The sequence below is a fragment of the Brachypodium distachyon genome, chromosome 2 (genome assembly GCF_000005505.3).
Source record: "Brachypodium distachyon strain Bd21 chromosome 2, Brachypodium_distachyon_v3.0, whole genome shotgun sequence".
Classification (NCBI taxonomy): Eukaryota; Viridiplantae; Streptophyta; class Magnoliopsida; order Poales; family Poaceae; genus Brachypodium; species Brachypodium distachyon.
Genome location: NC_016132.3, coordinates 12407359 through 12419049, shown reverse-complemented (window position 1 = coordinate 12419049; position 11691 = coordinate 12407359). Strand labels below are relative to the sequence as shown.

Below are 11691 nucleotides of genomic sequence, written 5' to 3'. Positions count from 1 at the left end.
GAATTGCATAGCTTTAGTCAGCTCTGCCCCAATGCATGTGGTCTTGTTCCTTATCCTACTACCATGGCACATGTTTGTTATTGCCCTAGTCGGTCATTAGAAGTCTGCTTAGATTGCTAATCTAGTGTCCTTACTTGGGGTTACACAATTGCTACATCCACATGCTACTTTTCTGTATTTAATTGCAATTATTAAACTGTGACATGTTATTACCTGCACAAGGCAACGATGGGAGGCCGTGCTAACGCATTGGTGTTTTGTTTCATTGGCGCCGACCTAAGGACTGAGTTCTCGTTTTCGCCGACCCAAGAAACTTCGCGCTAACCGCTCGTGGGAGAATATATGGGTTCCCCCTCAGCTTAGTACTCGTTTCACAGCTCTTCCAGGGGCCACATAGTTCGGGCGTTCCATTTGGCATATCGCATATACACTGGTGTTGTGTTTGGAGACTTGTTGTTACTTTGCATACATATAGGATTGCGGCACTAGTCTGGAGTGGTCATTCTGCAGACACGCAACTCTTGAGTCTGTACGACGCTTCGGCCGGGCTCTCGTTTCGGATTAGACTCAGTTGGGTGGTCCCCTGGATTAGTTGTGGGGCTTGAAAACGTCGTGTCGCTCAATCCTGCCAGCACATGCTTTTGCATGTGTTCCATGCTAGTGGCGTCAAGGGTTGGACGAACGTGTACGGGTAAATTGGCACCCCCTGCAGGGATAAATCTTTCGGAAAGCCATGTCCGCGGTCATGGACGACTTGTTTGGTCATTACTTGATCATAGAGAACTCATACTAATTAATTAACTTAACCTCTTATACTTGAGTAGTAATTAGCCTTAATCATGGATATGCCTAAAAACTGCTTAAGTGTGAGTGCTTTTGGATCATTTCCTCACAAGGGGTTGAGGGGGTGATAAGAGGTTGTGTTTGGTTGGTGTTAGTTATTAGGATATCACCTCACTTGGTAGACGCTCCTTATCTTCTATCTAGACAATGTCATTAGCGTGTCTCTCCTTATATCTCGCTGCTGCATAACCCATCTTTTATCCATCCTTTGAGACTTGTTGCATATCTAGTTTAGATCTCCCGTAAGTCTTGCGAGTACTTTGTACTCAGTTGTTTTGCAACGTTGTTTTCTCCAGAGTTTCCGGATGAACAGGTGAGTGGTTACTTCGTGGAGTTTGACGACGACAGCTTCGACGTTTAGCCAGAAGTTTCCAGAGCAGGGTTCTGAGAACTTGTGGTGGCTCTCCTTTTTCAGTTTCAGCCTCTTAGGCAATAATTGTAACTTGTCCGTACTCGGGCCTATTTTGCTTCCGCTGGTGTAATGATGATTGTGGACATGTGTCCGTGAGTTGTAATAACTTTGTATTTTGCTCTATGTATGACCTTGACTTAATTCTTGTGTCTTAGAGTGATGTAATGATGGCATTGTTGTTCCAACCTGCGGTGAACACATTGTGTGTATGTTGTGAAGTGTTCATCGTAGGAGGCACTGGGGCTAGATTTATGCGCGAGTTAGCATTTGGGGCTAAATTGCATAAATCCAGTATAGGGGTCTCACATCGTACTCCGGAGGAGGCGCCCACTCCTCCGGATCCGGCTCCAGCTTCGGCCACACTGCTCCGAGCTGGGCGCGCGAGGACGAGCCGGAGCCACCGCCCAGGTAGCGGTGGCATGCGGCCGGCGGTGGAGGAGGGAGCGGCACGCCTCCGTCGAGCCGCGTTGGTTGCCGGCGACGATGTGGGCGAGGACGTCATCGATGGTGCGCCCCCGTCAGAAGGCGCGCCAGCTTTCAATGTTGTTCCGCACCGTCGGGTGCGGAACGTCTTGGATGGCGCGGTTGTGCTCGTCGGCGAAGTAACCAGCCCAGGCGGTGCCGGTCTCCCGATCCCACTCTACCGACGATTGCTACGCAGGCATTAGGACGACACAGCTCCCAGATGCGCTGATGCCCCCCAAATCCGTTTAGGAGGCCTTTAGGAGGATCAGCTGGAGTTGCTCTAACAGACACATATATACTTTAGGCCAACCACTAATTGACCATTAATTATTACCGTACTCTGGCGGCAGCAGCAACGCACGAGGGTTATGAGGGTGTACAAATTGGATATGCCCTCGTACAACATATATCGCAAATCATGGCCGTACAGCGGCAGGTGCACAGGGTGGGTAATTGTTCAGGGCCTCCAAAATTAGGGGCTCCCAAATTTAATGTTAATACTAATTAGCTATCCATAATTATTAATAGATGCAGATTTCTAAGCCCATTAAATAGAAAAGAAAACGACCCACGAGGAGAAATGCAAAGGGCAAAGGTTTTACTTTTCTTTTACGTGTTCATCAAGTTCGGCCGGTGACGCATCTTAACAATCCACCTATTTTCATGTCAGCATCGCTTAACGATTATTTGTTTTAACTGATTTTTTCGTGATTTCGTCAGCCGCCGCTCTCGCCAGCCCGCCCCAGTCATCTTCCGCTGCAATCGAGAAATCCACGTCGTAGCAATCCACGATAATTTTGTGTTCGGGAGTTCTTCGCGCAACCTTTTAGTTCCTCATTTTACAGTTCACACCAGGGCATTCGTAGCAATCCACGATAATTTTGTGTTCGGGAGTTCTTCACGCAACCTTTTAGTTCCTCATTTTACAGTTCACACCAGGGCATTCGTAGCAATCCACGATAATTTTGTGTTCGGGAGTTCTTCGCGCAACCTTTTAGTTCCTCATTTTACAGTTCACACCAGGGCATTGAATTCCTAGATACGGCCCTGTCACAGATATAATAACAATGGTTCACAATATTACTCTATAGTATTAATGAATCCGGAATTTGCGAGAACGTTTTTAGACCAAATGCAATTCTCATGATTCGCTCTCTCTTTGTTACTTCTAAGGCTTTCGCAATCACCACACTCCTAGTGCTTGGAAGCGAAAATAACGTTCACTGGTAGCGGTGTGGGGGAGGAGGCGCGCTGAGTGAGGCAGGGAAGGAGGCACGATGGCGGGACATGAGCATGGCGGCGGTGCATGGTTGGTGCACCAACGGCTGCAAGGAAAGTACATGGACACACGGTGACCGGTGCCAGGAGGAGGTACGACGGGTTCGGTGGCAGGGAAGACACGCCGCAGCGGCGCTGAGTGGGGGGCGTCGGTGGTGTCAGAAGGAGGTACAGGGAAGGCATGCTAACGACAGCGGCAGAGAGGCAGGGAGGCGTGCGCAGAGTCAGAGGATGCGCGAGATGCTCTAGAGGGTAGCTAGCTTTGTATAGAACTACTCTAATTTCGGTGGCAGGGAAGATGTTGGGGCAGCAACTAGCTGCTCCTCTTCTTCTCCCTTGGTTGCTTCACGCGCACACACACATGGAAGAGCACGGGGGAGTTTTTTTCTTTTTTATTGGCGACGGGCTGCCTCAGACAGAGCCCGTCCTTTTCTTTTCTCCATTTCTCTTCTTGCGTCACAAAACAAACCGCTTACAAGCCTTTAAGGACTTGTACAATGGGGTGACGTCAGTAATCTCTTAGCGATCCTACATAGGATAAAATCTGACGTGGAAGAGAGAGAAATGAAGAAAAGTCACAATCCTTCTCTTAATTAAGAGATGATCTTTTCACAGGAATGATAAGACAAAGATAAGTCAAATTTTCCATTATACTAGATTTTGACTTTTCTTAGCATTTATTTAGTTAATTTTATTCATCTAAAAATTAATTTTAAGATATAACAATAAGAGATAACTCATTATGCAACTGTTTTGTTGTTTTTTTTAATCGACGTGTCACACTAAAATAAGTCAGTCTTTAACATTGTACATGACGTAAATAACACACGCACACACACACGGGTGGAGTAAAACTAATCATCCTACACTTGCTTGCTCCACGCCCCCTTATGACCCGGACAAGCTAGCACACGCGCACGCTCAGCCTTCTAACAACCTACATGCAAACACTAGTACTACTTGAGCACTTCACATCGTCCATTTCGTTGATGGTTCGGCAGATCACCCCCTCAACCTGATAATGTTGGCTGTCACGCTACCATACCTCCACATACGCTGTGACTTTTCACGACTATGCCGCATCTCACGGTACCAACGGCATCTCACCTCGTACGTCAAATCTCACGACGTGACCACGGCATCTCGCCTCGTCGTTCTTGCACACACGTCGCACGGCAGCTCGGCATCCTGCCTACACGTCTTCCAGTTGAACTTTGCTCTCGGACGCTTTGCCGGTCTACGACATCTTCCTAACTACATGCATAAATGGAAAACTCTAAATATGCAGATACAAATCAAGATTAACGCTAACAGAAGACACGCCGCAGGGGCGCCGAGTGGGGGGCGACGGGTGGCGTCAAAAGGAGGTACAGGGAAGGCATGCTAACGGCAGCGGCAGAGAGGCAGGGAGGCGTGCGCAGTGTCAGAGGATGCGCGAGATGCCCTATAGGGTAAGAGGTGGTGTATAGAACTACTCTAAAAACCAGTTCTAGAATAGGTCTGGTGTTTGGTATGCGTTCCATGAGGGACTCTTTCTTCCACTTCTGTTAAATCCACATCATCCGTACGCCGACATGACAGCTTCTCCAACAAATTCATGTCGCTACTGGCATCACAAACGTTTATCAGTAAGAAGCAGAACTGCTCAGGAACAAATCAATCTATGTAGATTTTGACAAGGAAAAAACGCTGCTACTATATGGTGTTACAGATGGTGGCTATCTATGTGAATATTTACAGGATGTTGTACATCACTCACCGAATCACATTGCACACTACAAAACCTCAAATGAATCAAACAAAATTCTTTACCATTCCCTCTGGTCTTGAATGCATCTGCTCCCCAATTCCCAAATAGCAGAAGACCATCCACCTTCATCTATCTAGTTCCGCTATCATCGATTGATGATTCAGATGCTGAATCATCTGAAGTTGAGATGGAGCTTGTCTCGGTTGAACTACTGTTTTCAGGGTCCAGTAAATATGATGTTGGCCTTTTCAAATGCCAATACATGATGCTTGCTGTCAACGTCAGCATCATCTTCTGGTTTACCTGAGACAAATTGTACCGAAATCATATTTTTCAACCGTTAACTAGTTGATATGACAAGAGAAGAAAGCATTGTGCACTGCTTGAGCCTAGCAAATCGATCAGTTTCCATGAAAACTATGATTCAAAATAGGATATTACACAACCAAAATGATCTGTTCTTCATTTTTTTTAATAATCAAACTATGAACAAAAAGTAAATTAGGCTGAAACCCCAACATGGCTTTTCTAGTACTCCCTCCGTCCCAAAATAAGTGACTTGGATTCGTATAGATTCTTATACAAATTCAAGTCACTTATTTTGGGACGGAGGGAGTATTTATTTTGCTTACAGCTTACTAATAGATGCTTCTATAAACTAAAAGCTATGAGAAACCACCACAACCTTAATTTGTAAGAAATACCACTAACAAAAGGTTTAGTCTCAGTCAAATATCTTACCTCCAGGATATCTTCTGGTAGCAAGAAGATGGAGCAGCCAAGCTTTCTTGCCACAGAGATGATGTATGAAGCATTCATTTGTTTTTCTTCAGCTGAGTAGAAACCACATAATTTTTTAGTTAACAAAGCTGTGAAAAACAAGCACTAATACATAGGTCATACTAGTCAGAAGTGTTTGGTTGAGGTCATGGAGTGGAATGTAATGGAATGATTCCAATAATTGAGATGATTCTTGTGTTTGGTTCATAGAATATAGAAGTAGGAATTATTTGGTTCCTCAAAAGGGAATATTCCCGTAATATGCTTAACCATCTCATTCCTCAAAAATTAGGAATCATTTGGTTCCAAGCGGAACAGTGGTTTTAGGTGTTTGGTTCCTAGAATATAGAGAACTAGAACCGTTCCATTCCATTCATGTATGAATAGAACCATTCCATTCCATCCACCTTGCTCTCCAACCAAACACTAACAACATTGTGGCTACAAAAATAAGAAAGAGTCGGTGCCTATGAGATGTAAGGAGTATATGGGATGTATTTTCAACCTACTGAATAACCATGCACTAGCATTCTCCGATTGAGAGAGTAAAGGGGGTTCACAATTTCCATCTAATCTTACAAGATCAAACGTGAATCATAGGGAATTAGGAAAAATATTATAGAAGCGTCAGAGACATGAGACATCCAACCTTTTTCTCCTTTGGTTACAAGGCTCCAATTCACAACTCGTGGCTCCACAGCACTGAGTAAGTTGACGAAGAAGATGCCACCTGAAAGGCTTCTATCCTGTTGATAGCACGTTTGTTTTAACACATAAACTCTGAACAGCAAAGTTGAGGGAAAAAAATACAGAGTTATGCACACTACGGCACTGCAAATATTTCACATCTTTATGAACCTTACAGAAGTGATCGAAGTTTCTTATTCCTCATGAGAATATGTCTGGAATACAATTGCATATTTCATTATCTGTGAGTTATATGACAACTTTTACGATGAAGCATTTTTTTGTTGGAAAATTACAATAAGATCAAAAAGCAACTTTTGATAGGCAAAAACAACAAAGCAACTTTACAGAATGTAAAAGTACAATATTATCAAACAGAGATGAGCATTAGAAAATATATTGAAGGATACAAACCTTGAAACTTTCCATTCGAGAATGCTTTCCAGAATCCTTAACCTTTTTGTTAGCCCACAACAATATGTCATTATCCGTGATCTCTTTCCCATTCGAATGAAATCTAAGATTCTTCAGCAGTTGTAGGATGTTGTATCGCATCAATTGCCAGAGAAAAGCTGGGGGGAAGGGGTATTGATCAACTGAAAAGCTAAAGGACTATGCATGCAAAAGAATGTACAGAACAAAAATGGACAGTTGGCAATTTGAAATGTCAGGAATTAATGATAATTCTGAACAGCTCAGCACAGAAATTGATCAGAAATCATATTTATGCAACATACTTGTAGAAATAGCAGGAGCTGTTCAGAAAAGTCAGTTGATCAACCCAAAATCATATATCATTACCATTTCATTGATTACTATATATTTGATGTCTTCAAGGCATGATGATTATCAGCAATGGTCCAACTTGTTATGTAATCGTGCACAACCTCCAAATTACAAAGTAACATTCACCCTTTGCAACTGTATAAAAACAGCACTTACCTAATATCAGTTTCTTGCTTCCTTGCACAATATCGTTACCAGCAATATTCACCAAGGAAAAATTTATTTCTTTCCCGATCTTCAGAACTTGATTGCAGTTTTCAACTTTCCTGAATGGTAATTTTATTGGGGGTCGGTTTGCCATCTTCCAATTAACTGAGCCAGGAGCCAACTTATCCATGACCTCCAGGAGCACCCATCTACAATCCCAGAATGAAATGATATATCATAGAGAGAATTAGCTTGATTTTGACAGAAGATTACGGTAGAGGTGAGCAGAAGTATGGCTTACCCGTTTCTAAGATCTTCAAACACGTTGTTGATATAAGTAGAAATTCCAAGGCTATTAATCCATAGCCTAAATGACCTCTCCTCCCTCGAAACTTGAGCATCATCAGATAGTCCATCAACAAATGAAACTTGTTTCATCTGTTTGGACAACCCATTTCTGCGATAAAAGGACAACAATCTTAGAGTTTAGACATTGTTCTACTGACTACTGGCTAGTCCAGGCCCAGGAACATTTGTAGATTTGTTACTTCAAACTTTTCTCGGCTAGTTTAGTTCATTTGCACAAGGACTATTTTATCTTGATTCTTTACAATCCTTGCTGCGCTTTAAAAATGTCAGCAAACAATACGTTCTTCTCTCGAAATCCGTGTGAGGTTCTCATTGTCGTGTATGAAATATTATGGCATTTGTATGGTAACACAAAAGTTATTTTCTCTTTTGTACGAAGCACACAATATCGATCAATGAGAAAAACAACAAGAGTTGAACTCTAACGTCCGGATTTTCCCAACATATGCATATTGACCAGAATTAGAAAAGAACTTTTGAGTTGGGAGTTTCAGCACTTAACTAGTCTATCTAGTAGCGAAGTGAAAGAAATAAAACAGCATAAAATCAGCAGCCTCCATAAGATATTATTTGCTACTCCCTCCCATCCATAATAAGTGTCTCAGACATAGTACAATTTTGTACTAACTTTGTACTAAATCTGAGTCACTTATTATGGATCGGAGGGAGTAACTGATGTTACAGTATGTTAGCAAGGATGATAGCAAAGGGCAAGGACATACAGGTTGACAGCAGTTTTTACGAATAGGATGTCAACAGCAGTTAGCAAAGGGCAAGGATGCTAACAGCAGTTTTTAAGAATTATTGCACATTCTGATGTCACAATATGATGAACATTATAAAAGTGATTTCATCAACAAAACTCTAGTAGATAAATTCAGAGCTGAAGCTGCTGATAGCATATACCTTTTCTGGAAAATATGAGCCACAAAGGCGAGATTTAGATTTTGTAAACCATCAACTATGTCTTTTGAGGACAGATATCTTTTGCAGCCCATCCTATCCGCATGCTCAAGAACTAATCTTGCTCTGTGAAGAAGATCTTTTACTGACATTGGTGATGGTTTAGCACTGCACTCAGGTGCCAGGACATTTAACAAGCATGCATATGCCTCGCTGTCCTGCATATTCATGGCACCAAGGTAAATAAAATTCATTCCCTATATAGGTCAACAGTTGGAACTAAAAAGAATGATCGACAGATCAATGATCATTTATTAACTAACATTCTAATTCAAATCTCCTTAAGACCAGAATAGAAATTCAAGAATCAGAAATGAGGTGAATGATGAAATGGCAAAAGTATTCATGGAACCGTGATGCTTACCACGAACCATAGTTATTAGTTATTTAGTTGAAAGATAGTAATCAAATAGTCCAACATATATAGTTACAGAACATATTGTGAAGCAATTAAAATTACATTAAAAATATGTGGAACAAACTTGCAAAATGCTCCCTCCGTCCCATAATTCTTGTCGTTATTTTAGTTCAAATTATGGGACAACAAGAATTATAATTCTTGTCATTATTTTAGTTCAAACTATGGGACGACAAGAATTATGGGCCGGAGGGAGTACCATTTATGTGCTTTAGAAGTACAGTACAATCAACTCACCGAACCCTCCACATTCTTATAAATTTTGATCTTTATATACATTAGATTCCAGTTGAGTGGATCATTATCAGGATGATAAAAGGTGTTAGGCATTCAACAGCTAACATCAACTAAAGAAGACAGGTTCCTGTTGGAAATTGTATGAGCGTACTTTTATATCCGATGAAAAATTTGTTACTGTTCTCTGAAAACCTCCTTTCTTCAGCTGAAAGTTCATCCACCTTAGCAGTATTTTTTCTGGGGAAAGGCTCATAAGCTCTTCCATCTCCTGCAACAATCACTCAAAATGTTGATGTTAAGTTACTCTCACAGATTGTACAGAACAAATTACTCTTCGAAATGTATTAGAGTCAATTGTAATTATGAAGTACCTGGCTGTCTTCGACCAATTCAACCAACTGAGGTGTACTCTTCAGGTTCACATCTGCTAATAGTTGTATCTGGTAGTCATGTAAAAAATTATTATCAGAGAGTTTCACGCATGAAGAAACATGATGTTGCGCACAGAAAGAGGCAATGTAGCTTCTTTGCTCAAGGAAATAGAAGCTGCTGACAACAACATACCTTAATAATCTGAGATATCAACCCTAGTATAAGATGAGGCTGCAAGTATGTACGAGAAAATTTCTTAAGCTCATCATACCCGAATGGTTTGATAGATAAAAGATTGGAAAGAGGAAACCAACACGTAATTCATACTGGAGCCAGAGCTTAATCCGAAAAGTCAATTAAGTACAGGATACAGACATATCATAAATAACTCCAATGATGATAAAGAAGGGACAAAAAAGTATGACGTAACTTTCTGAAACTGAGTGGTGAATTTTCCTAAAAAAGGGATCTAGTGGTGAACTGAAGGACACAAATTCTATTATGCAGCCAAATTAGTGTGATATGGATTGAACTTGATTGATTTTTCCACAGTACAACACTAGAAGCAAATTTCAACTGTCTTGATCACAGGCATAACAAAAAGGCGCAGAAACAATCAAACCAACCATATGTTACCACCCAGACTTTAATTGATATGATTGTGCCATTGTGTCCCCAATGACAACCACCAAGAAGTACAGATCTAAAACTAAAAAAGAAAAAATCACATGACAGTTTATAATCCTGTACATCACATGGACTTCACTCGAGTATGTCACTACCAACCTCCGAATGAACCCAAGCACTGAACATAAAAGGAACAGGCAGAAAAATTCACCTTCACTCTGAATTTTATGACATCATAAATATGCAATGTAGATATGTGATGATCACACAAAAAAGAAATGGACTATAAAATAAAAGACCAGGAGATAAGTTATACCCTCCCCTCCGCGAGGTCTTGCGTGCCAATGTTGACGACAGTGCAGCCGATAGCCTTGGCGGAGTTGAGGCAGAGCGTGTGGTTCTCATTCTTCTCCCATAGGTTGAGCAGCCTCTTGGTGTTGATCGCGCGCTCGTCTATTGTGCCCGGCACAGCCAAGTTAATGAGCTTACTGGACCAAACAGCCGAAAGGAATTGGAACCAGATCGAACCAAAATCACTGGATCAAAAGCACAATTAATCGGATTGATGAGGATCGCACCATAGAAGCACGCCGTCCTTGGTTAGGTGGAAGAGCTGATCGGTGGCCGGATCGACAGGGAGGGCGTTCTTAAGGAAGGGATCCTCGGCGAGGTAGGCGTTGATGTGGCCCACGTAGGAGGCCTTCTCGGACTCGCTGATGGTGTGCAGCAGCGTGGTGGTAGACGCCGTGAGGAAAGCGGCGGAGGAGGAGGAGGAGCGCTTGATGCCGCCGTCCCCGCGCACCTTCCTGGCACCCTTGAGCCGCAGCTGCATCTCTGCGTAGACGCGCAGGAAGAACTCGAAATTGACGTCGTGCTGCGGCGGCTTGTGGTCGGGGCGGGCGACGGCATTGAGCACAGAGGCCCACTCCTCGTCAGTTAGCCCCGGCTCCGGCGAGCTGTTCTCTTTCTCGGCGTCCCCGCGCACCTCGCCCCCTTTCCCTCCGGCCGTAGAGGCGGCGCGCCCGAGGCTGGTCAGGGCGGCGGGGAGGTCCCGAAGCCGCAGCCTGCCGCTGGGCGCCGCATCCCGCAGCGCCGCGTACTGCCAAACAAGAGCGAGAAACGACAAACGTCGATGAGCGCATACACAGCACCGTCAAACAAACAAAGGCCACCGTCAGCGGCCAGCGCGGAGGGAGAGGAAGAGCGGCGCGTGCGTGCTTACCTGGGCCTGGAGCGCGCGGAGGTCGGTCTGCGTGAAGCGGCGCTGCAGGTAGGGGTCGGACACCACCACCAGTCCGTCGAACCCCATCAAGCCCAAACCCCGGTGGACCTCCGAATCGGCGGCCGGCGTTAGGTGGGATGGGCGGATCAAGACGGAGACGATCGATTGCTCCGGTCCGTAGTGGCAGCAGCAGGGTGGTGGAGATGGGGGGTGGGGGCTCCGCGAGAGAGAGAGAGACGGATCGAGAGGAGCGTTGGTTCAAAATAAAGGATGGGGTGTATGATTAGGGAGGGTGGAAACGCAACTTTTCGCGTACTCTCCCTCTGCCCAGTTGA

General features: G+C 43.7%; 1 protein-coding gene across 1 annotated transcript; it reads right to left on the bottom strand.

The window, feature by feature from the left end:
• Window positions 1–4580: 4580 nt before the first annotated feature.
• On the bottom strand, window positions 4581–11691 carry LOC100831539 (fimbrin-2). The gene is made up of 13 exons (XM_003567708.4): window positions 11357–11691; window positions 10713–11233; window positions 10451–10622; window positions 9700–9738; window positions 9507–9575; window positions 9287–9403; window positions 8424–8638; window positions 7450–7605; window positions 7158–7357; window positions 6630–6787; window positions 6178–6274; window positions 5490–5581; window positions 4581–5051 (listed from the first exon to the last, which is right to left on the bottom strand). Exons 1-13 carry the CDS (start codon window positions 11441–11443, stop codon window positions 4878–4880), a joined length of 2097 nt encoding a protein of 698 aa, XP_003567756.1. The 5' UTR covers window positions 11444–11691; the 3' UTR covers window positions 4581–4877.